This window comes from Fusarium graminearum, chromosome 1, assembly GCF_000240135.3.
Source record: "Fusarium graminearum PH-1 chromosome 1, whole genome shotgun sequence".
NCBI classification, from domain to species: domain Eukaryota; kingdom Fungi; phylum Ascomycota; class Sordariomycetes; order Hypocreales; family Nectriaceae; genus Fusarium; species Fusarium graminearum.
In genome coordinates, this window is record NC_026474.1 from 6,276,347 (window position 1) to 6,301,925 (window position 25,579).

Consider the following 25,579-nt stretch of genomic DNA (forward strand, 5'->3'; position numbering starts at 1 on the left):
AAGCTGGGTAGCTGGCTGGACCCTGGAATGATGATGAAATGCGAATGGACGTGCTGAAAGCTTGCTTGGCTCGGGGAAGTGGAGACAGTAGCACATGCATCCACGCCTCTATTGGCGACGATCCTTTTGGGTCGTCTCTCAAACAACAGGCATTTCTTTGCATCACACAATGACAACTAAGTTTTTGCTTTTGTCGTCCTGCAACAAGCTCCTTGCTATCCATTTTGAAATAAAGTACTAACGGACACGTTCCTCGATTTCTGTGGTTGTTTTATCAGAGGTCGGTACAATATCACACGATGCCCACATCACCACAATCATGTGAACTTGCCAAACCTAACATCACCCCTTCTTCTTTGTTGTAACGGTACGTGGTGATTTTCTCGATCCCAATTGGCTGTACAGAGCATCGTTACTCCAAATGTGTATACTGAGTATCTTTACTCTTAACGAGCACCTGCTACAACTCGATCAACTTGATTGTGGAGGCCTTTACCGCTCTGCTATGGATTTATAACATTTAGTCTAGCTTTTAATAGATTTCATCATTCACTGCCAGCATGATATCCTGGTAGATAGCTCGTCTCTAACTGTCAGAAGTTTGTGCCTGAGAATCTAGATTAGTAGTCGAGGTGCTTGTTGAATAGTAGGTTGTCGTCTCAAGATGCGAACTATACGCTCTGATTGGACGGATGGAGCCGATAGAACGATGGGAGCTCTAAGCCACCAACTCCCCCACCTGTAGTCCGCAGGTACTATAGGTACTGCACTCTCTATCGCACAGGCCATCACCCATCCATTAGGCCTTAGTACTTGACGACAGAACTCCGCTAAGCCAGTCGCGCGACGCGTTATTCGGGCACACTTTCCTACCGTTCGCAAACGGTGAACTACATCCAACATTTGCTGTTCTATTGATGATGCACCTTATTAGTCGCCATTTATTATATATCGCGACATAGCTTCATCATCCATCGCGCACTTAACCTGCGCGTAGGATTATCCCCGAGCATTCCTTTGCACTATTCGTTGATTGTTGGTCGCATTTTGAGCCCCGGCCACTTTGACGCGCCTTGTTCGCTGGCGCATTCGCTTCACCATCAAGTCTACCCCTCTGGCTCAACATCGCACTATTCTACCTCGACTTCACACTTGTCAGCAACCGCGAATACCAGGGCATCTTGTCCCACGACCTCGCCATGGGCAAATTAATTCGTCTCGAGTTATTCAGTTCGTCTTCCTTCTGCGCACAAGTTGACTCGGACACGATGGGCCTCTGAACTGACCAGTTAAACAGACTTCAAGTCGTATAAAGGACATCATGTTCTTCTCTTTGGAGACTCGTACTTTACTTCGATTATTGGACCCAATGGATCCGGAAAGTCCAATTCGTAAGTCGCCTGACTTCTGTACGGAACTTTACTAAATATTTACTAGTATGGATGCCATCTCCTTCGTTTTGGGCATCAAGTCTTCGCACCTGCGCTCCGCCCATCTCAAGGACCTCGTTTATCGCGGCCGAGTTTTGAAAACAGCAAAGATTAACGACGATGGCTCTGCTCAAACTAACGGGGACGCCAATGGTGATGAGAAGGCCTCCCGCGGTGACCCGAAAACTGCTTGGGTTATGGCTGTGTACGAAGACGACGCGGGCGAGGAACAGAAATGGAAGCGCTCCATCACGAACCAGGGCGCTAGCGAGTACCGAATCAACGACCGCGTTGTTACCGCCCAGCAGTACAATGAGTCTCTAGAGAGCGAAAATATCCTGATCAAGGCCCGAAACTTTCTTGTTTTCCAAGGAGATGTCGAGGCCATTGCTTCTCAGTCGCCACAGGATCTGACGCGTCTGATAGAGCAGATCTCCGGGAGCTTAGAGTACAAGGCTGAATACGAAAAGACGCAAGCCGAGTCCGAGCAGGCTGCCGAAAACCAGAACTTCCAGCTACACCGACGACGCGGCATCAACTCAGAAATTAAACAGTACCGAGAGCAGAAGAGGGAGGCAGATAACTTCCAAAACAAAACAGATGAACGCGATGCAGCCATCGTCACACACAGCTTGTGGAAGCTTTACCACTTCCAGAAGGCTATGGACGACTCATACGCTGCGATCCAGGACCATCAAGAAGACCTCAAAGAGTTGCGCCGTAACGTGGAATCATTTGAGAAGAGGCTTGATGCTGCCAGAAGGGAGCAGGCTGCCGCGAACCGCCAAGTGGCCATGGTTGACAAGGATATCAAGGCCAAAGTGAGAGACATCGAAGATAAAGAGAACAGTCTCGTCCCAGTTGAAGAGAAGATCAACGAATCCACTGAGCAAGTCAAGGCGCTCCAAGTCCAAGTTGCCAAGGTCACCAAGGAACATGACGAACAAGTTGAGGTTGTCCAACAGGTCCAGAAGAGTATCGAAAGCGTGGAGAAGGCTCGTGAGATATTCGAGAACGACTACAAGGAACAGATGAAGAAGCAAGGTCGCGAAGTCAGCGATGAGGACCGTCGAGAATACAGCAGACTTCGCACCCAGGCTATGTCCCGAACAGGTTCCAACCAGGCCAAGCTTGAACAGCTTGATCGACAGCGAAAGGCTGACGAGGTTACTGTGAACAACTTGAAAGGGAAGGTCGACAGCATTGCAGCAGCTATCGACAAGATTGAGGCAGAACTTGCAAGCATCGACGAACGCAGAACATCGGCGCAGACTATCTCAAAAGAGCTTTCGCAGGAAATCGATGCCAAGAAGAAGGAGTTTAACCAGCTTCAGTCGGAACGAGTTAGAACCAACCAGAAGCGAACCGAGCTTGAGGAAAAGCTTGAGGATGTGGCCCGGAAACTCAGGGAAGCCGATGACGGCCGTCGTCAAAACGACCGAGAAGCCAGAACGAAAGAAATGGTGACATCCTTGAAACGCATGTTTCCAGGTGTCCGTGGCCGCGTCGGCGATCTTTGCAAACCTAAGCAGAAGAAGTTCGACGAAGCTGTTATTGTTGCGCTTGGTAGAGACTTTGACTCAGTTGTTGTCGACTCTGAAAAGATTGGCGTTGAATGTGTCCAGTACCTCAAGGAGCAGAGATTTCCTCCAATGACCTTTATTCCACTGGACAACATCAAGGTCAACGCTGTCAACACTGCTGTCAAGGGATTCTCTGGCGCACGGTTGACGATTGATACGATTGATTTCGATTCTTCCGTTGAGCGTGCCATGTCATATGCATGCGGCAGCTCCGTTGTCTGTGACTCTCTCGACATCGCGAAACACATCTGTTACGAAAAGAAGATCCCAGTCAAAGCTGTGACGCTGGAAGGCTATATTATTCACAAGGCAGGTTTGATGACTGGTGGTCGCGGTCCTGAGTCGAAAAACAAGAGGCGGTTCGAGGAGGCTGATGTTCAGAACCTCCAACGAATGGCTACCAAGCTGAAGGATGAGATCGACCGACTCCCCAAGGCTGACCGTCGAGGTTCCCAAGAAGAATCCTTGCAGATCGACCTATCGGGACTTGAGAGACGGTTGGTGGCCGTCAAAGATGAGATGGCAGCGCTCAACAAGAACCATGCGAGCAAGAAGCGCGAGCTGGATAACCAAAGGCGACAGCTTAACGAGCTCGAGCCAAAGTACCAAGAACAAGCCTCGCAGCTTGAGAGCACCACAGCCACTTGTGAGGAGTTCCGAGATGCCATTGCGCGAGTGGATGATGAAGTATTTGGAGACTTCTGCAGGCGGCTTGGCTACAGTGATATTCGTGCTTACCGGGATTCTCAAGGCAAGCTGGAGCAGGAAGTCTCTGAGAAGCGCAACGAATTCGATGTCCAGAAGCAGAAACTGTCCACTAGATTGGGATGGGAGCAACATAGGGTGGCTATGTCGACCGGACGCATCGACACAATACAGAAACAGATCCGACATTTAAAGAAGGAGATCAAGACCTATACCAAGGCCAAGGATGAGATCGAAAACGCCTTGCGCGAGGAACAGGAAGCGCTCGAAGCCCTTCGCGAAACGCTAGACGAGAACAGATCGGAGCTTGCCGAGAGGAACCAGAAAGTTTCCGAGGCCAAGGTTGAGGTACAAAAACGGTCCAAGGATATCGACACACATCTAAGAGATATCAACGCTCTCGAGACGATAGTCCAAAAGAACAGTTCAAGCAAATCGGCGTTACTCCGACGATGCCGTTTGGAACAAATTCGCATACCGCTTGTGAATGGTACTCTGGATAATCTGCCCAACGAAGATGAGCTGCTTCGCCAAGACCCAGATGCCATGGATATCGATGAAGATGACGAGGAGATGATGGATATGGCTCTCAATGATCACGGTATTGCGATAGATTTTGATGGCCTTGACGATGATCTCAAAGCCGTAAGTTCTACCATTATTCACAAAGAGAAGTTGCTAACATGAATGTAGTCCGATGACCCGAGTGTCGAAGATGGTCTATCAGAGAAGATCACGAGCCTAACATCCGAATTGGAAAAGCTCAACCCCAACATGCGTGCAATGGAGAGGCTGGAGAGTGTTGAAACCAGACTGAGAGTCACGGATCAAGAATACGAAGACTCAAAGACTGCAGCACAAGAGGCCAAAGAGGCTTTCAGCGAGGTCAAGCAAAAGCGATATGACCTTTTCAACAAAGCTTTTAGCCATATCCAGGAGCAAATTTCACATGTATACAAGGATCTGACTCGATCTGAAGCGTACCCCCTTGGTGGTCAAGCGTATCTGGATATCGAGGAGGATACAGACATGCCTTACCTGTCTGGTATCAAGTACCACGCCATGCCTCCGCTCAAACGCTTCAGAGATATGGAGCATTTGTCAGGTGGTGAAAAGACTATGGCAGCGCTTGCTCTCTTGTTCGCCATCCACAGCTATCAGCCTAGCCCTTTCTTTGTTCTTGACGAGGTGGATGCCGCTTTGGACAACGCCAACGTCGACAAGATCAAGAAGTATATCAAGGATCACCGAGGTCCTGGTATGCAATTCATCGTTATCAGTCTCAAGGCTGGCCTGTTCCAGGACAGTGATAGCTTGGTAGGCGTCTACCGAGACCAGGAAGTTAACAGTTCAAGAACCCTTACTCTAGATGTAAGTCCCCTTACACGCACTACGCACTACGACATGTTTTCGGTCACTAACATCAAACAGTTGCGCCAATACGCGTGAGAAGGTATATAAACTAGTCAACCCTTTTGTTCTGTTTCTTTTTGCAGCGTATAGGAAGATGCATGTTTGGCCCAAGCCAACATGGAGGAGGCATGGATGGGTTTATGTGATTTAACATAATTAATCGCGTTAGTCAGTAAGAAACATTGCAGTGAACGTGTAAACGTTGCAGGCCGTCACGAACTGGTATCGGACCACAACTGAAGTACACACTTGGAAGTGAACATATCCAATTTAGGAGTAAAGCTTTTATTTTTGTTCTTCATTTATTATAAATGCTATTATACTACTACATCACCTAAAACATCTGTCTCTGTCTTCTCGCCCTGTAGATGCCGTAGCGTACATTGTATTAAAGAAGTAGGAACCTGGAGTCGTGCGATTGTCTTACTGTTGTCCGCTGGCAGGTCGATTGGGATTCGCCCCCAAGAGCCAGCCCACACCAGATACCAGTGTGCCAGTTGCAGCTTCTCTAAGCTGATCCCTCTTCCTTGTTCTGTTTTGCTCATTCAGCTCAGATCCAGAGGGTTCAGATTCCGGATTCGTTTTGTCGGATGTGAAGGAACTTTGTAGCGAACCCTGCAAGCTGGACAACACGGTCAGGTTTTTTGATGCAACGCGAGCTGTGGCCCTTGAAAGGTCGAACAGAGACATTGGTGCTTCCTCAGCTTGGCGAGCGGTTGCACTAGCAGTAATGTTGCGTGGTGGATATGCCTTGTCTGCGTTTGGTGCATCGAACGAGCCAGGGAGTCCTGAGAGATCGCCAGCAGCATCCCAAGCGGCCTCCCGGGCAGCTTCCTCCTTAATTGCAGCATCCAATTGTTCTTCGCAGCGACGGAAAGTCTTCAATACTTCCTGAAGTTGAGAGGGTGGCGCAATTCGCAGAGAAGTTGCTAAGCACTCAATACGCTGTTCGAGATGACGAATCTCTGGGTTTCCACTCGCTGTTCCAAGATGTGTTGGTTTCTGAGACCTCTCTGTGCGCACGTATTTTCCGGCGTCCAGCGCTGCCTTCCATGACCATTCGTCGCAAATTTTGGTTTGTTGTTTCCTACGCTCAGTCTCGTCAACACCTAGACGGCTGACTACGTAGGAGTACGCTGTTTCAAAGTCGTCTTCACGTAAAGCCGCTCCAACACAAATTGAAACAATGCGCTTCTCAACCATTGAACGGACAGAGTTCACGTCAGTTGTTGTTGGCTGACGATTGCCCGGCCTTGCTTGAGTTGGTAGATCTGCATCGACCATGTTGCTCCCCAATTCGATGAACTCCTGCAGACGAGTGTAAGCTTTTGGATTCTGTTCCAAAACCTTCTCAATGATGGAGACAGGGTCAGAGTGCACTCTAAGGACCACTGGACTAAAGGGTTCGCCCTGTTTCAGAACAAGACGATAGTCGCTTAGGGCATGGGTAGCCTTTAATAACGCCTCAACACGTCGTCTGGTGGGGTGGGTGCTGTTCATTATTGTGGGAAATGCTTTGATACTGGTGTCCTGTTAGCAAACATACACTAAGAAGGACATCAGAAGTCAGCTTACATCTCGTCACATTTCTTCAAGCCTCCCCTAGTTCGATTGGGGTTCGAGGCATTATCGAACGCACTCAAAGCCGAGTTTTGAATTGTGTTGAGTACGGCCTGCGCAGAGAGGGGGGCGTCGGACCCTTCTTGGTCGTAGAGAGACCTCGCCAGAGAATAACCTGAAAATTGTCAGATGCTGATTATAAAACGGTATGCTGATCAAACTTACGTGACCGCGACAACATGGACTTTAAGAGCTCTGTCTCAACGAACTCGAGTGTCACATTGCTTAGAACGCCTTGAAAAGTTCCATCCTGAGCAGGGCCCGGCTTGTTTCCCCAACTATGTAGCCATAGAATTTCTTGTCTTGCCCGAACCCAGAAATCATCGTTATCGGATGCGCGGGTGGGAAGGTTTCGTATAAATCGGCCAAGCTGGGACTTTTGCTCTTGTTGATCTTGAATAAAGGCTAAATCTCCCGCTTTGCGGACTGAACAGGGGACACCTGAGCAAGTAAGGAGGTAGGCACTTTGTATTAGAGTGGGCAGCAGATCAAGGGATTGTTCCTTTGGGGTCGTAAGAGGATTTGTGCTTTGTAGCAGGTCGTTGCGCAAATATGTTGTAGCTTTTGCACCACCAGAGGCGTCCATATCAAAGGGGGGCACAGGTGCAAGTAACGCAACTGCTGATTGAAGTGTTGTACCGGCATCTTCGTCTAAGAGGGATCGAATATTGTTGCACATTCTAAACGCAGCCTCTAGTGCCTCTGGTTCGGCATCGGGAATGAGGTAGGCTGATGCCAGCACAGCCCTGGTATAGGACCTGTCTAAATACTGCTGCTGGTTCTCCTGAAGCCAGGAACTAGTATCACCTCCTAGGTCAATGTCGCCGTCCCAGGACTCAATAGCGTTCAAGGCAACTCGCCAGGAGGTTGACGCTTTGGATGCGAGCCACTCCATGGCCTGCTCCCATCCGGGACATGAAAGATCAGGCTCTATGCCGGAATCACTTGACACCTCTTCATTGAAAGCATCGCGTTTCCACCTCGAATCGTTATGCAGCCAAGGTCCCACCATTCCACTCAGATCGCGACCAGCCAGGTTATACTCTTCCTCAACAACGCCAGTCTCAGCGAGTAGATAGTCAATGGCCATTCTGTCGGGCAGATTCTGAAACTCGAGTAGTGACAAACGTGCACTTCTTTGAGGATAGTACTCATGATTTCTACGGATCAGAGGAAGTACTGTCGAGACTGCCCACGTGTGGAGCTCTTTTGAGTGGTGAAGGAAGGGGGAGAGCAGGTCGGGAACCTGGGCTAACATGCCGGCCTCCTCATCCATCCTGTAGGCCCTCAGAAGCAGGAAACAGGTGAGTGAGTCGGCTTCATGAGTAAAATGAACATCGTCGTTTCTGAGCAGGATTAGGTGAAGCTTCTTGACTTTTCTTGAAGCCTGCTGGTCTGTGATATTGTGGACATGAGAAGTGTCAAGCTGGTGGTCCGGAGTTGGTTGCGACAGTGACTCGTTGGCGATTATGGCCTGCAAAAGAGGGACATAAGTTGACGGGCTGAGGGTTTCGGGTAGATATGTGAGAATGATTCGAAGCGTCAGCTCTGGGCGCAAGATTGTAGCGTGTTGGGATATAAGATAGGCCAAGCTGTCGATATCGGCGACAGTCGCAAAATGGACAGCTAGGAGCACCACTTTGGCAGGGCCAAGGGGCGCATGAGACGCCATAGTGAGTGAGATTGCCGATCTGTATCCCTGATGATAGATCGAGTATGTAGATGATGTTGAGTGAGATGGCCTTGAAATGAATACAATCTTGTTGCTGTCGATGCCGTCGTCATATGCACTGGATATTAGTAGACAGTACAAGTCAACTAATAAAGTGGCCAGTGAGGTGAGTAGACCCAAAGCAGGTACTGGTTGATAGCAGCTGTCCTGTCCTTGGAAGCTGTCCTAGCCACAGCCACTCTTGTCTTGCCTGCGCCACATATTGGGTCAGCGGTATTTTCCACTGTCAAGACAAAAGGCCCACCCAGTCAACGCCAACCAATCCACTTGCTCTGGTTAGGCTTACTAAGGTAATTCCATTCGGCCAAGGTACGGGTGAACTCATCGGCTCGACTTGACGACTGATTGTTTAACGACCAACGAAGCGCAATTCAACTACAACTCCTCGCCCGACCCGCGCAAAGCCCCGACACATACCCAATTGGCTCAAGATGGCGTCGGGATATGGCATGAACGGCGGTAAGTCTGCTATTGCAGCTCTAATACCATCTGACAACAACTGACGACACCAACTTGGACTCCAGGCGTCGGCCGCTGCTTTCCCTTCTGGCAAGAGGTTATGGGATGCTATGTTGTCAACACCTCTGCCGCTGACGATTCCGGCAAGAAGAAATGCGGTCTCGTTCTCGAGGATTACTACGAGTGCCTTCACCACAAGAAGGAGGTACGCCGACATCTCTATTCCCCATATCGTGGAATACCCGGCAGACTGACAAAACCTGGCAGCACGCTCGAGCTCTTGCCATGCAAGCCGCCTACGCTCGCTCCGAGTCCGCTACAGCACGAGACGATGCGCCCAGTGTGAAGCAAATAAGGAGTTTGGGACTTATCGACAAGGAGGAAGACACAAAGAAGGTCTTGGGACGAAGCTAGATGGTGGAATATTCGATAAATGTTATTTGGGCGACCTTAGTATGCTCACCGGATTCCTTTGTATCGATCGACTGTATACAAAGGAACGGAATTGATTTGCTCAATTGATCTCGATTGCGTTTTGTGATTAGCTGGGCAATATTGTGTTCAGGAATTATCGGCACCTATTTGCGAGCTTGCTTGCACTGCATTGGTGTGCATACGATGCATTGGTTTGCATTGTGCGGATACTTGGGTAATTTTGACGAGATTCCCTCAAGCATGCGACCTCTGGCCTTTATGGGTGCGGGAGTAATGGGGGTTCTTTGGTGCAAACAACAAAAGATAGCCAGCCCATGGACGTGAAAATTTAACCTGAAATAAACAGAGAATCCAGTGCAGATGTTGTGGTCGTTGAAATTCTGACGTGACCCATATCGATCAGCCGACAGCAGCTGGCTGCCAGATCCTCCTTTCAGCACATATTCAACTTCTCGTTTCCTATCAACCTCGCACGTATTTCTTCGGATACTACCTTTCCACAGCATCGTCCTTGTTATTGTCTACAGCAGCCACTTGTGCAATTTAACCAGCGCGTCATGCCTTCTTTTCAGGGCATCGAAGTTGCTATTGTGACTGAGCCCGGGTCCAAAAAGCTTCCCGAATTTCCCCTGACAAATTCGCAGCAGATTGAGAAATCTAGCCCCCGGATCTCTGTCTATATTCCTTCTGAGCCAGGTAGCTTGACAACAAAATGGATATGTTGCGCACCAATATCTAACACTCAGACTTAGGTACTCATTTCGGTGTTCATTACACACTCACCAAAGTGGTGAAGCCGCCGTCTTACTTCTATTTCAAAATATTCATGAATGGTAGAAATGTCGCGAACTGCGGCGCAAATTCCCTCACCCATGCCTCCGGCTCTATCGTGCGCTCACTCTGTGCACCGAGTGACCGCTGGAAGTACAAGGAAGACGGTGTACTGTACATCAGGGAAGGCATAGAAGCACGTTGCTTCGGCTTTCTACCCACTGGTCATATATCAATCGCAGAGGAGGGTGGGTTTATCGAAGTCCAAGTCTTTCGTGCCAAAGGGAGAATTCGAAGACTCCCCGTCTTGGAGAAGCATCGTGGCCAGGAGACTTATGGCATCGGGTTAGTCAATCTCTATCTAGGATAACAATCTGATTAACTGGAAGCAGGTCGCCTTCGGGTGGGTTGCTAGATTCACCGGACGAAGCCCGTTACTATGATTGGATTCTTATCGACCCCAAGGAAAACCCCTTTGTCACATTCCGCTTTCACTACCGCACTTGGTCGAATCTGTATCAGCTGAGTCTGGCACCTCGCCCAGACAAACTGGAAGAAGAGTCGACACGCACCAAAAGGGGCTCTGTGGGTAGCACAAAAGCCAGAGAGTCGAGCGGTACATCATCCTACTACAAAACCGCCAGCACATCACTTCCAAAATTGAGCTCAGACACAGACCGCGTTGCGTCAAATCAGGGTCTCCCATCCGCGTCCTCGGATTTACCTACACGACTTCGCGGGATAATCAAGAGTGCTCCTGTGATACTGCCACCGAACCATGCTACTCGTCCTCTGCCAGAGATCCCAATCAAGAAACTGGTTGCTCACAAAGACGTTGATCGTCCTGTGCTGACTTACACACCTTCTTCATTGTCCGATATTTCAGAGAAGACAGAAGTCTCTGACGAGAGCACCGCAGTAATCTTACCGGTGCGATCAGATTCCCTTCGCAGCACCGAGCACATAATATCAGAGTCCCACACAACCGACAACCTCCCCGACTCATCACTCCGCGGTGATCCTACCAACTACAAGGCTGAGGAATCATCGAATGAGGCAGCAAAGGATCACCATGTGACAGAACTGAAGGACACAAGTGCGAAACCAGAAATTGAGGGCACTGAACCCATTTCTGATACGACATCCAAGGTTGCCAAAGCAGAAGATTAAATCGAGGATGGGTGTGCGAGAAGGGATAGATGATTACCCAAGCCAGAAAATTTGTAACAATCCCAGAGCATGTTATCCGGACAATGCATGCCGGATTGTTCCATATGGGAGGATGTACACGCGGGTTGAGTGTGCCAACACCAGGGGGGTCAAGGGGGCTATCTGAAACTTCGATACCATAGCTTTCAGGCATAGAAAGAGGCGATCTAAGAACTAGTCTAAATGGCATAAACCGGTTTAATTTTATGCTCTTGGCAGTCAAGTCTTTAGGCGTACCTTATTAGATGTAACAACAACGCAAACACAGGAGGCCAGTTCCCAGCGCGAAGTGGACAATCAGTCATCAACCAAAGCCGACCGCAACTAGGGGTTCAATCTAGTATAGATGCACATTACTTATACCATATCTCAATCACTGAGCCTGACACTGCCTTGAAAGTAGACATATCTAGATGTAAGCTCCGTTTTTTCCACAATTGACTCGATTCATGTAACGACCACCTTGAGCTGCCTAATCAAAAGAGACTATTTGATTGCCGTGATAACTACGACGGTATTATCTTAGTATCTAAAGCAATAGACATCACTGCCAGAACTCCTCTCCCGTCGTACGGCTTTATGGACGTCATCTCGACTAAATGATGGGAGAATGCGAGTACCAGTATTTCGTGACAAACATAATGTTTTATAAACGCAGAATTTCAGGCATCTCAATGTTGGAGAAGGTCAGAGGCTGTGAATCACAGACAATGCCTGCCTATTTTGAACTCCCTCAACGCATAGTCACTGCCAACTGTTCGACAGTGCCAGAGCAGCTGGCAAGCAAACGCGTTGCCCTTATATCAAACATCGCCAAAAAAAAGCCGACCACTTTTGCAAACCCCCAATACAAACGTGGTAAACACCAAAACAAACATCACAATGTCCGACGCAGGCTGGTTACGTTTTTTCGGTGCCAATAGAGCACGCCAACATGGCCTGAGGTACCGTGCCTCCGAAGCTGCCCTTCATGATATCCTCAAGGATGCACCCGGAAACCAAGAAACACAAACTCAACACAAGAGAGAAATCATGCCACGACTTCAAAGCTGGCAAGGCGTATCTTGGGCCGACCGAGGTACCGCCCCGTTGACTGGCGTAGACGCAGCTCTCGACCAAGCAGACAAGCTGTTTATCAACGCAAGCCAAGAAGTTTGGCACAGCCCGTCTGTTGACCAACTGGCAGAATCTCTACGGGCTGCGTTAATGACAACCGAAGGAAACCAGCCACTTTCTGCCGAGTATCGTCCACATGTCCTGCTTCTATGCGAGTTTTACGGTACTCGGCACCACAAAATCGCCCAACTCGAATCACAACTGGCGGAAGTAAAAGACCAGTTGGAGAAGGAGAGAGAGCGGTACAGATCCATAGAAGAACATTGGATGGTTCAGGATGCACGGTACAAAGCTGAAGTCAAACGTCTCGAGATGTTTATCCACGAGACATCCGGCAAAGGCATGGAAGCTGTGGTACTAGCTAGAGCAGGAAGCTTGATCAGAAACAGGCCAGGTGATACTGCAAAGGAGAGAACATCTACAGAGGCAAGCCCCAACAATGATTCCATTGGTACGTGGCATACATAGATAGCAATGCTCAACAAACAATCTAACAAGTGATGCAAATAGCCACTGGTGTTACTCCCCAGAAAGTCAATACAGAAGCAGCACCTAACTCGGCTTTGCCAACACGACAGAACACAGTGTGTACGTACTGACTTCAAGCAAACGTGAACCGCAACCTCATGCTGACTTGGCAATAGTATCGCGTACACGAACCTTTGACACTAGCAATGAGGTCAGGTTGAGCAACGCCTTTCGAAAACTGGAGAAAACGAAAAACGCCAGCAGCGGCGGCGCTCGCCGAACTGAGGCTCAACATACTATCGGCCACGGAAAGGCACACCTTGAACACCACCGAGAAAGTCAGCGTTCTCAGAGTGATTCTGTGCCTCACATTGGTCAGACTCCCTATGACGCAGTCGATGAACCGCCACACGAAGGCAGTCCCGAGAGGAAGCGCAATTCGACCGAGAAGGCAGCGGTATTGCAAGAGGCTGGTGCTGTCGGCCAACCACTCTGCACTGCGACAGAAAGCGCACATGAGCATGAGAAAGTGAAGCAGGATAGAGTTTCAGAGAGCAAGCCCAGTCAAAGCACTCCTCGTCGCGGATGCACTCCGCATCGTCGCCAGTTCTCGTTTGTGCCTGGAGACGATACAACCGGCGATGCCAAGGCGCCCGGAAACCAGCCGGTAGCTCAAAACGAGAACAGTCAGGAACAGTCAACTGGTCGGCAAACGGTTCAACTCCGTCAAGAAGCCAGGAGGTCGAGATCATTAGAGTGGATATAGATGGCGAAGCCTTTACGTCCAGACGCAAGCGATATTCTCGGAACAGAAAAGTTAAAAAGGACCCTGTTGGCACGTATCGCCTGTTTGAGTGATTAGAGCTAGGCACTTTGCATGTAGAGTAGCAGCAACAAGCAAGGAAGCAAGCGAGGTCTGGTTGAGTCTGGCCACTGAACAGTTAAAGTTTTCTATTATATCAACGGCTAAAGTTTATAAGAGTGTAGGTTTGACGTGAGTACTTCCGGACACATCACGGGGGGTGTTGCCGGGAGAGATATCAAATCCGCTCGGGGTTTTAGTGATAGGCTCGGGTTGGATGATAGCTGTGATGACCGAGAGGCTTTTCGTGGGTGAGGCTCGAAGCTCGACGGAAGGAGAATAGTATATAATGGGGTACGAGTGAGGCTGCCTCGACGGCACGACGGGATCTAGCTACAGAGGACAAAGTCCGACTGCTGGTCTGGCCTGGTCAAACCTGGAGAAGACTACATGTAGCCAAGCTGTCAGTGTCAGTGTCAGTGTCAGTGGCCTGTCAATTTGGACAAAAGCGCCGGTGCAGAACCTTAAAGTACTTAAAGTTTGGGCAATACACGAATTGAGGTTGAAGTATTGGGAACGGCGCACGAGTAGCGTCTTCGACTGGAATGCTGCTCCATCGAGTGCTAGATCGAGCAACACTTTTGCATCGGCAGCGGGTAGGGAGGAATGTGATTGTCGTTAGTCTAGGAACCATCAGCGGGACGGGTAAGGCAGCAAAGTGTGTCTATCCCTTCTCCTCATCAACGACGGCATGGCAACTAGATTAGGTACAGACAGTACGGTCTGCAGGTAGACTAGGCCAGGGCATACCGTTTGTCGACCGATAGCCTAATAAAGTCTACGGTTGTGCCTGGACTGGAGAGGAATGCGTGGTTCGCTCTCGATGTTGTCTGTTGAATTTGTCAAGGCCTTGTTTTGGGTAGTAGGGATTGGAGCCTTGGTTTTGTGTGCTGGCAGGCTGGTGATGGCCATTAAGACATTGCCATGGCTGAGCATTGGACGCAACCCCGATGATCTTGGACTGGACGATTGGAGAATGCGTGAGATGGCAACTTGTGCATACCTACGTCAGTCGGAACGAATGAATGTGTAACTGAACCGTTGGTGACGAGTTTGTCCGTTCTCAGAGGGATCATCGGCCAACGTTGATAGAAATGGATAAGGTTTCTTGATACATATCCTGCCCAGTATTAGCTGGGCGTGAAGTGTGATTGAAATGTGTGACGGATGTGATGTGATGTGACGAGATGGCCCAAAATGTTAGGGGGTGCCTCTGTGAGCAGTGAGCTGACTAAGACATGACTAGCGGTGGCGGATCGAGAAGTGGCCCTGCACTTTCGGGCACCTTTCTGCACTCGCCATCCCCGATCCCCCGAGTCGATAAGCGAAAGCGCTAAAACCAGATCTCTGGGTCCGCCCTATCTCCCTAAGGTCGAGCTATGGCTGGTGACTGGCTGATGAGGTTGCCTTCGTTGAGTCTTGCACCAGCCCGTCCCTCCAGTTCAACCCGTTTCGAACACCCCTCTCTCCTCTTGGTTAGAAAGTCGGGTAGACAGAGAGAGAAACACTTGAATTCAACCGTCGACTCCCAAATCCGTTTGTGTAGGTTTCTCTTTTTGTTCGCTCACCTTGATTCAATTGGATGCCTTCTCCCTGCCGTCCTTATTTCAGCGTCGAGGCGCCTACCTCTGCACGGCTTCCCAACTGCATAGTTGGTTCCCGTCTGGATGCTTCTAGTCGTAAAGCCAATTGAAGAATTTGTCACATATGCAAAAAGCAGACGTAGCATCTATTAGCCTCACAAATTCGGGTTAGAAACACCAACAGAATCTACTGTCTTGGGAATAAACCGCAGTAGCAGTTCTTGAGATGGCACATGTGCTGACCTAGTAGTGAAAAACGATCCCCTACTACGGTAGTCTATTCTCACGTGTGTTGGGGACAAATACATACCTAAGAAGATCGTTGTTAATTCAGGGCGTTGCATCTCGTAGTCTACGAGATAAAGTTTACCCTTTGCTTAATCGTCTGTCGTATGATAATATTGATCCACCATCCTGTCATCATCACTACCAAAAAAGGAAAGATGCAAGGAGAACAAAGAAACATGGAATGAGAGTCGAATACTATGTGTAAGGATTTTTGAACACGTAGATGCTGTGCGATGGGGATTTTCGCATGCAGCTTAATGCAAGGCTCTCTAGCTTGCCAGCACACGTTCTGCAGTGTGTACGATCGTTCTCCGTTGATGGGCGACGGAGAGATCGTAGACGGTCGACCTATCTATCGTACGGAAATGATCGTCATGACGCACCCAGAGAACCACAGTATTAAGGTTATGATGCTGCAATTACAGCAACGGCCGATGGCAACGATGAATCGCCGCAACTTGGGGGCAAAATGTGCGAGAGATCGTACATTACTCGGAAGGATCTGTGTATGCATGCATCATGCAGCAGGTTCCTTTTTTTCGTTGTACCAGGGAGATGAGATGGGATGAGATGAGGTGCGGTGCAATGGAACCTACCCACCATCCGGGTTGAGACCATCGCAACGGCCCTTGTTGATTACAATCAGTACAGTTCAGCCCAGTACGGCGGCGGCAGCGGTAGGGAGTGTTGGTTGTAGGGCGGGTAGAGAAGAGAGCCTAAATTGGGGCAGCTGGGATAAGAACGGACAAGGAGCACGACACAGACGAGTCTTGGAGAGGGCTCAGTTCTGACTCTTGACTCTCTAGTGAGGACTAGAGTGAGCCTGTGAGGGCCAACGTCAACGCCAGCGCCAGCGCCAGCGCCAGGTCAGGCTCAAGCTCAGGATCAAGGGTCAGGGTCAGGGGCCTCCCAGCAAGAGTCATCTCTGATCCGCTAAAACAAAGCAAGTTAGGGGGGAAACCAGACCTAGGGTGGGGGGTCGATATAGCCAACGGTGAGCGGGAGCGGTAGTGGAACCTCTTAGCCGGATTCATGACCCTTGCGCCTTGGTCCAAATCGAGCCAAGATATTTGGCATCATGGGTTATTGTCATTGTCATTGATGAGCATCCATCTGTGGCTGACTCGATGTCAGTAAAATAGTGGCACGCCCTAAGCCACAAGCAGTGGTCGATGTGTCGATAGAACGACGATAGCCTCAACCGTTTTCTGATGAAGCCCGAAGCGTCAAGGGGAAGAAAAGCCAATTTCCAAGGTTGTTGTGAGAATCTGAGTCGCGCAAACGGCCAAGTGAAGGGGTGCTAATGATGAACCTGGCCGACCAAAGGAATGGTTCTGGCTCCAGGTACAGGCAACCGACGGTACGGTATAGGATAGGACCAACGGATCAGGACAGGACAGGACAGATCAGATCAGTTCGTACTCCGTCGTCTGTGATGATTAGTGTTTGTGCCAGAAATGAACCCTTGCTTTGTTTTGACACCTGGCTGGATAATATGGAAACAATGGGCCCGATCGGCAACGGTCTGATCGTCCATCTACAGCAAAGCCACTCCGCTACGAACAGCAGAATGCCAAAGCGTGCATGTCTCAGTGACAGGAGACCAGAACGGTGGAAGCACCAGGGAAGGCATCAGCTTGACAGGGGCATACGGACGTGGACATGAACGACAACGACATGGGCAGGGATAAGGCTACAAGGATAAGAACGAGGGTAAGAACAGGGACCCAGATGGTAATCAAGGAAGATCATTCTCTCTACAAGGTACTAGGGTGCAGTATGATTGGCGACGGTCCACTTGATGGCAGATCAGAGTCAGACAAGCCAATGACCCTCCAACCCTCCCCAGGACCGAAGCGCAACGGGCGCCCGAAATTCTTCGGGAGAGGGCCCAAGCTTCTTCCGAGCACAAGAAACATTCACGAACGAAGACACTGAGACTGAGACTTCTGTGACGTGACACGCACTGATAGACCTCCCCCAGGGCTGGCAGGCAGTCGCCCAAGACCCCTGGCGATCACTAATCGCAAAGAAAGAAACCGTTGAGACTGCCGTTTTGCTGTAGTTAAAATTGTAAATCCCGGGCAGTACGTACCTTTACCACCGATATATATGGGTCATCTGGCCCTGTCTCAGATACCCAGACCATGATGGGCGATTGGTATTATTGATTATTCTATCCTGATCCGAAAATTGAACTGAATTCAATTGAACCGAGTTACATCGCTCCATAGGCAAGAGTTATGAATCATGGGAGAATCTTTGTTTAGTTAGGGGTGTGCAGTGCAATGCAAATGCGATCTGCCTGACCAAGGATATAGTCATCTTTTAATTAGGCGGTTGAAGATCGCAATCCATCTAGGTAGGTAGGTTCAGCCAGGATGAGGGTATTTTGAAAAGCCCATGTTGCTGAGGCATGCAATTTTTAAAAGAGGGCCGGACCATGATTGATTGACCTGCTAGTTACAGCACATACCTGCTAAATAACCAACTAACCCACGGGGGCCTCCCACCTTAGTACGGGCCTGCTTCAGTCGGGATACAACGGCGGTTAATAGACATGTCCAAGCAAGTAAAGCATAATAATTACTGTTACACGACCTACCTACGTAGGGTAGGTAGTATTGTTGCGCGTTACACATTCACAAGCTGCTGGGTCGTTTCGTATTCAACCTAGATTGCGAGATACTGCAGGGTGAGGTAACATTCTACTATCCGGCAATACAGTTAGAGTTATCGTCAGGCATGTAGGTACTCTGATGGCATGAATGTGTGTCTTTTTTGCTTTTGCTTTGCCTTTGCCTTTGCCTTTGCCTTTGTAAACCCATGGATGGATGGATCTTCATTTATTCTAGCTTGACCTGAATTTTGGGTTTAGAGTGTTCTATTCTTTATGCGTTTCGTAATCGTCATCGACAGAATGTAACGTCCTAGTTTCATGTGAGCCACCCCGAATGTCATCGGCGGTCCGCCAAGAACCCTGCCTCCAGCTCTCAGCTGGCTGGGTTCAACACGTATGGAAACGGCCAGCCCGCCTCATCGGTGACACTACTACCCTGTAACAGTAGCATCGTAAATTGCAACTCTGTTCAAGGTTTTGCTGTACACCCACCCGAATCTCGGGGACAGGGTCCCCTGAGACGGTACGTTGGTACGCTGTAGGGTCCATAGTTTATTTGCTTCCTTGGGCAAATGTGTTGCGTTGCATGCAACTGCTAGAACCCTGTGGCATGGATTGAGGTTGCTTTTTTGTCTGGGGCTGGGTTTCGTCTTTCTTTCTTTTCTTTTGCTTCTGATTTTCGGTAATGGCGAGTCCGATGGTGAGGCTGGAAATATTGACCCAAATATCACGTACAGAAGCATCCATGGTAATTTGAATGATGGCGACCTTGTCCATGTGTGTTGTGTGCATGCGCATGTATGGGCGGTAATTACTAGGATATGTCAACTTGTTCTCATACCCAATCAGTCAATGGTGTTTGTATATCCCGAGCAAGGGTAGGTATACAGTTCGGCCAGCTGGGTACTGTATATGCGACCAACGACCAACACCACCACCTTCTTCATGTGTGCCTAGGTTCGGTTTTGCCCCTCCCGGTGGCCGTTGGGGCTACTGTACGGCAGCGACGTTGGTTGACAGACAACTGCGTTGCGTTACCCGTAGATGAACGAGGGTTTCACACATACTGTACCATGGTCATGGAACCAGCCAGTGCCCTGGAATAGTTCAGATCAGATCAGAAAATAGAAACACTGGTTACACCGAGATTACACGGGCCCCAAGATGCGGCAAAAAAAAAACCACAGCACTCGGGGGGATGCAATGCAACACCACATAATTGTGTGACGTGATACCCAGGATACTGACATGACTGCTCAGGCTCAGTGCCGACAGAGATCTTCCTCCCCCGAAGCCATTCGGACTGTTGGTCGGCGGGGCACGTCATACTGGAGTCGGAGGGAGATTGAGGGATTGGGAGATCTTTCCCATGGCAATCGCATCAAACCCCTATCCGCCGCGCTCTGTGAGATGCGCATATATGACAAAGACATGGATTGCTGCATTGTCGGGTCCAAGTTCCCTCTCAAGTGATTGGTTCAAGGGTCCGGAAAATTTGCTACGGAACTTGCATGTCGGCCGCTGCCACGACCCTTGCCTGCTCTGCCCTGCTCGCCAGCGTGCGGGATCGACACCAAGGCGATGGACAAGCAGGCAAGGCGCAAGGTGCAAGGGCAGCGAGCAAGACCAAGATTGGCTCCCGTCCTTGTGGACACTTGCAAATTCGAGTGCCGACCCTGACATCAGCTGGCCCCAGGATATACTAATAAACGGTAACGTATCCGTAAAGAACACCGTGATGGAAACTGTCCGACCCGGCCTTTTTTTGTTAGATTGCGATGTACCTACCCAGACATACGGGTATTCTTTAGTGAATTATTCTCTTCAATTGATTGTATTCGTTCTTTTCCCTCTGCTAGCATCAATCAGCCCACAATAATCCGTGTCAAGTGAGACTCAAGACCCCATCCCAGCCCAGCCCAACCCGACCGCGTGGGTAATCAAAGTGATGTGCAGTGCCATCCTCTTAGGCTCGATGTGACGTGACAGGTGACCGACTCCAGCAAAGATGTAATGTGCGACTGGATAATGAACGAAAATACGGTTAAGATTGCGAACAAGGCTTAACTCACGGTTGCTATTATCGCGTGGACCAGCGTGGACCTGGGCCTAAACCTGCCCCTGGCCATGCCTGCCTGCCAGGTCATGTTGTTGTCTGCTGTTGTCCTGATCTGATCTGACCTGACCAGGCCAGGTCTTGGCTTGCCTCGAACTTGAGTCAGGCAGGCAAGACGAGGGGGGGTTTGAGCGCGCCTACATGGAAAGAAGCAAAACCAAACCAAACCCATGTCTGAGTCGAAACAAAAATGGACATTAGGCTAATGGTAAAGAAAAAAAGTCCGAAAGATCAGTAACAGGGCGAGCGAGTGCGGGAATAACAAGCTAAGTCTCATCACCATGACTCTTATGCATCACTACGTAAGGGCCGGCAATAAGAAACAGCACAAAGTAACGGCACGGGGACTAGAAAAAGGGCGAAGAAAGACGGGACAAGTCAAACTCGAGACAAGTCAAGACAAGACAAGACAGGTCAGATCAATACTACGTATATTTGTTCACTACAGCACACGGCCCGGGGCTGCTGGCGGCTCCCCGATCTCTCCACCAATACCCATGACCAATGCCCCTCCATCTTTTCTGTCCAGATACCCGTGGCCTTGGGGCACAGAGAGGAGGAGAGGAGGGAAAAGCGTTGCGCGTTGACAGAAAACAATCACACCCACGGCACACGATGCAACCCTGTCTTGGGCCAAACTTCCCGGTTGGGTCATGCTGTGTTGCCAACTCTGGACTAGCCCTCTCGCAAGCTTCATGGTCCCTTGATTCGGGACACCGTCGAGCCGGTTCTCTAGTCCGCCTGCAAGCAGATGCCTCCATCAATCATCGATCAGCATTGGTCGACCTGAAGATTCGAATCAGGTAAAGTACCCTTTACGTGCCCCATGCATGGCAGGCTAACCTGGATATGTATGGGTAGCTGGCTAGTGGATCGACGGATCGATACCAGTATTCCAGGAATAAGAAACAGAATCAAAGCGCCATCCCCGAAGGAAGGGTTCCCTATTGGGCCTGAGCCGCCCGGGCGCCAGCCAAACGGTGGTGGTATTGCGCTATGCTAATGGCATGTTTAGGTTTCTTGGTCTGTTACCTCGTTTCCGATTCCTATTCCTGCAACAGCTAAAACAGAAACAAACTCAACAACGGGCTCATTAAACGGGCAATGGGGGGATGAAGCATCCAACTCGATGTCCGGAGCTGAATTGGAGCTGAGCTGAGCTGAGCTGTGTCATGCTGCGCTGCGCTGCGTGTGTTGCGTTGCGTTGCGCCGAGTTTAGCTTGGCTTGGCTTGATCCAGGCCAGGCCAGGCTTCAAAAAGATGCGTTCAGCCATTTGTTGACAGTGGACCAGGGGGGGCCAAATCGAGATTTTGCATTTGGATCTTGCTATCTGTAGGGAGTAAAAAAGAACTCACGACAATGCAGTCACTCCCCCCCACAGAATTGATCACCGTAGATCCCCTGTGCTGTCTCTCTTGTTCTAGCGCAGTCGCTCTCCCTCTACAGTTTTCAATGCATGCTACAGTACCAAAAGAGAGAGAGAGAGACGTAAGTGACCGAGTGGACCGCTGATACAGATTTCAGTCCGGATATGATAACAAACATGAACAATGTTCTGTCGCCCAGTCATGTTGCTGGGGCTCTTGTTGGACAATGCTTGCCAACCTAACCAACTCTATTTCAAATGTTTCAGTACAAACTCTGTTATCATCTGCCTTGTATGCGTACCTAAATTTGTGTCCAAGCGTTGCTACATTCCAGCGTCACTTCCTGCCAGTCATTTTAGTTGGATTGTGCGTTTGTCAAGGCTTTTGGACAATGCGCCCATTGCACGGTCGTATCCGAACGGGTAACCAGTTCGGTACTTAGATAAACGTCGTCCGTTCGTGGTACCTTGTAGTACTGCGAACTTCACAAACGGAAAGGTTGATTATTCGACGACGCATCTCAGTCACAGGTCACAGGTCGCAGTGATAGCCAACCACCAAATGGATCAAGTTTGAGTTCATTAGATAATATTGATTCTGGAAAAAAGCGCTAAAAGCATAAACTCATGGCTCGGCCCTTTGCCATATTGTGATGCATACGATGCACAACATACAACCATGTTTGCACCTGACTCCGTACCCGTACCTGGAAACGCCTGGTATCTTTCCTTGATCAAATTCAAAAATCTTGTTTGCCTGCCAATTCTTCCGCCATGTACAGCTCAGCACGTGGTGTAGCTGTCGTGCCCGTTTGAGTCAAGCACCTAACCCAACAGAGAATGCAGTTGCATGCGAGAGTCCTGTTGTGAGCGAGGTTTTGTTTGAGACTGGGGCTGGGACTGGGACTGATGCTGCACCGGCGAGTTCGGGGCAGTCGGCAGCTGTCTTTGTCCTGGGATGCCGTATGGTGAAGGCAATGCTGGCTTGTACTCGCTTCGTACCATAGGCTGTCTATCCTCGTAGGAGGAGAGAGTGGTGGTGCTGATGCTTGGGAGTCTGGAATCAGCCCTTGGAAGTCTGGGATCAACACGGCTGGAGAAGTGACCGCGGAGAGGCGGCAACTCAACAGGCCTGTAGAGATTGACAGAGTGGTGACCTGGTGATGTGGTGTAGTTGGATCCAGTTTCGGATTCGGCGGACTCGGATGAACAAGGCGAAGGAAGAGGAGCTTCAACCCATGATCCAACAGGGTGGCGCGTGATAGGACCCGAGATGGGCGACAGGTGTGATCCTGGGATCTGGTGGCATGGTGTTGTCGAGATAGTAAGTCCATGTCGGTTTGCAGAATAGAAGTCATCATGGCCCTGGGTGGCACGGCGACGGTCGGATCGCAGGCGTCTGTTTTGGCTTCCATTCCACCAATTCTTGACAGCATTGTCACTTCGTCCATGGAGGCGGCGGGCAATCTCGGCCCAACGCTTTCCAATCTGTGCTACGAGTTGTTCGATGAGGGCACCCTCCTCAGGTGAGATGGGTTCGTGGTTGAGGGTTGGCTTCAAGTTTTGGTGGAAACGCTCGCGGCATTGCTTTGGTGTTCTGGAAGACAGGCTCTGGGCGATGCGAACCCAGTTAAGAGGGCCGTGTTCATGAACGAGGGTCATTAGATGATGATCCTCTTGCTGGGACCAAGGGCCTCTTCGGTGAGGGGGAGAATTCGTGTTCATGTTGGCTGTGTGTGATGAAGACGAAGTGGTTGTGTTGTGGGAGAGAGAGAGAGTCTTTGGGGGTGGTGACCTTGTCCAATATATAGGACAAGCAAAGGTAAAAATAATAAAAATTTTGTACGCTGGTTGGTTTGTGTTTTGTTGATTAAGATTAGAGTTAAGTCTTGCTTGATAGGGCAAGATGAAGAGCAAAGTTTTGAATATAGAGTTGTGAAGTTGAGTTAAGTTATGTTGAGTTGAGATGAGATGAGGCTCAGGGGAAGAGATCTTGATTCAGAAGGAGGGAGGTAGGGTGATAAAATATCCGTGAGAGAGGAAGGATAATGGATCGATGGATGGATTGGGATAGGATAGATGGGGCGGAAGCAAAGTATGAAGCGTGTGCAATGTATGGGGAAAAGGAACGTCGTGACACCCGGTGTGAGGAAGAGAAAGGGAAGGGGCGTACGATGTGAAGGAGTGGCCGACCGAGCTTCTGGCTAGTTTCCATGGCTTCTGGTAGCTTTGGCTTTCTGGCACCCCGGTCAACAAAGTTTCTTGATCTGCCACCAGGATAGCTCTGCCTCTGTCCGCTGTCGAGTTTACTGCATTGCATTGCACTGAAGGTGACCTGAAATGAACTGAACCTGATCTGGTTTGCACTAGGCACGCTGCATAGTGGCGCTCTTGACCAGGGGGGGCGTGAATCTGGGTTTATGTCAAATCAATCGAGGTGTGAGGAAGATGGTGTGTGGTTGGGGGTGTGCTAAAGTCCGTAGATCTCCACAGGGCGTGAAGTTAAAAAGGAATCGACCTGAACTGCCCGAACCCGGTCCTTACGTATCCATCTTTGGAGCCAGTGGATACTTTAACCTTCAGTGGAGGGGTGAACCCTACCATCACTCAACTACAAGGTCTCATCTCGTGACGGGATTGGTTAAGCGCCTCGACCCGCTGTTGTCAAAGCGATATGGAAGGTAATGAATGAGTACTGGTATACAGAGTAGAGTAGGTAGAAAAGAAGATGTTGTTGTTATTGTTGCTGGATGTCACTTTAATTATCACTCTTACCGGTACTGTTGCTGTTACTGTCAACTGTCGCCATTAATCTCGTTGTGGCTATCGCCATTGCTGTTGGTTGGTTGGTTCAAAGCGTTGGCCGGATGCGATGAATACCCTCTTTCCTTCGTCCGTACTCTCTGTTGCGGATACCCGTCTCGAACCGTAGTAGCAGTAGTAGTAGTAATCCTTTGGCCTCGACTCGACTCGACCCGACTCGGCTCGACTATCTATTGACCCTGCCACTGTCGCTATCACTGTCGCAACCAATGTCATGGAAGAAAACCCGGCCTCTCTACGGGTCCGTCGCGTCGCAATACCTTGCGTGGAATGCCAACAAACTCCAGAGTCTCGCTCCAAGGCAAACGCAAACGCAGTATACACTGTGTGTACACTTACACAAACATCTGTAAACGGTCCTTGCCCGGCAATATCGACTCACATGACTATCAGTCGGCATAACAACACACTTGACATTGGCCTCGTCAAGGGAGGCTTTGCCAATGGACCAACAATTACTCATAAAACAAACTCAATACCTGGGCAGGTGAACAACAGTGCATGCTAACGTAACCACATCCTGTTGAGCGTGCACGTTAAGCTTCATGGGTTGCAATGTTGGCTCCTGTTTTCTCCTCATCGTCCAACGCACCCAGTAACCGACAAGCCCTCTCCTTCCTATTGATGGAGAGGCCATGTAGACGGGTATAGCGTTGCCCGGTATTAACTGGTCAACCTACTTGATGACCAAAGTGACAGTTCACATAACCATAGCCATGGCTGTCAGTCATCGGCCCAACTCTCTCGGACTTTGCCGTCAAGCCAAGCCACTGAAACCACTCTTCCAATTCCTGCCTCTGTTTTCCTGGTTGCCTAGAATCATCTGTCGCATTAGGAAAGTATCTTGTCCACCAAGCAGACTTGATTGCAGGTTTCACATTTTCATCTTGTAGGCTCTGACCCTCTAGATTTGCTCTGACTCCGGACTTTCACCATCGAACACTCACTCTTTCACTTTGCAATAACCAGGAAACAATGA

The 25,579-nt window shown here is 49.6% G+C and overlaps 6 protein-coding genes across 6 annotated transcripts; 4 read left to right on the forward strand and 2 right to left on the reverse strand.

Moving 5' to 3' along the window:
* Positions 1-1,199: 1,199 nt before the first annotated feature.
* Positions 1,200-5,167, forward strand: FGSG_01910 (uncharacterized protein; the record flags this gene model as incomplete). Its single annotated transcript, XM_011319457.1, has 5 exons — positions 1,200-1,230; positions 1,298-1,391; positions 1,438-4,363; positions 4,412-5,089; positions 5,150-5,167. 5 exons carry the CDS (start codon positions 1,200-1,202, stop codon positions 5,165-5,167), a joined length of 3,747 nt encoding a protein of 1,248 aa, XP_011317759.1.
* A 298-nt stretch (positions 5,168-5,465) lies between these two features.
* FGSG_01911 (uncharacterized protein) lies at positions 5,466-8,423 on the reverse strand (the record flags this gene model as incomplete). Its single annotated transcript, XM_011319458.1, has 4 exons — positions 5,466-5,493; positions 5,559-6,653; positions 6,707-6,866; positions 6,917-8,423. The coding sequence occupies 4 exons, from the start codon at positions 8,421-8,423 to the stop codon at positions 5,466-5,468; spliced, it is 2,790 nt and encodes a 929-aa protein (XP_011317760.1).
* A 420-nt stretch (positions 8,424-8,843) lies between these two features.
* Positions 8,844-9,440, forward strand: FGSG_01912 (uncharacterized protein). The gene is made up of 3 exons (XM_011319459.1): positions 8,844-8,942; positions 9,008-9,147; positions 9,210-9,440. Exons 1-3 carry the CDS (start codon positions 8,915-8,917, stop codon positions 9,354-9,356), a joined length of 315 nt encoding a protein of 104 aa, XP_011317761.1. The 5' UTR covers positions 8,844-8,914; the 3' UTR covers positions 9,357-9,440.
* A 494-nt stretch (positions 9,441-9,934) lies between these two features.
* Positions 9,935-11,318, forward strand: FGSG_01913 (uncharacterized protein; the record flags this gene model as incomplete). The annotated part of the gene is made up of 3 exons (XM_011319460.1): positions 9,935-10,073; positions 10,130-10,493; positions 10,541-11,318. 3 exons carry the CDS (start codon positions 9,935-9,937, stop codon positions 11,316-11,318), a joined length of 1,281 nt encoding a protein of 426 aa, XP_011317762.1.
* Positions 11,319-12,740: 1,422 nt separating this feature from the next.
* Positions 12,741-13,707, forward strand: FGSG_01914 (uncharacterized protein; the record flags this gene model as incomplete). Its single annotated transcript, XM_011319461.1, has 3 exons — positions 12,741-12,924; positions 12,984-13,061; positions 13,118-13,707. 3 exons carry the CDS (start codon positions 12,741-12,743, stop codon positions 13,705-13,707), a joined length of 852 nt encoding a protein of 283 aa, XP_011317763.1.
* An 8,670-nt stretch (positions 13,708-22,377) lies between these two features.
* Positions 22,378-23,538, reverse strand: FGSG_01915 (uncharacterized protein). Its single transcript, XM_011319462.1, has one exon. It carries the CDS (start codon positions 23,500-23,502, stop codon positions 22,603-22,605), a length of 900 nt encoding a protein of 299 aa, XP_011317764.1. The 5' UTR covers positions 23,503-23,538; the 3' UTR covers positions 22,378-22,602.
* Between the last annotated feature and the right edge of the window lie 2,041 nt (positions 23,539-25,579).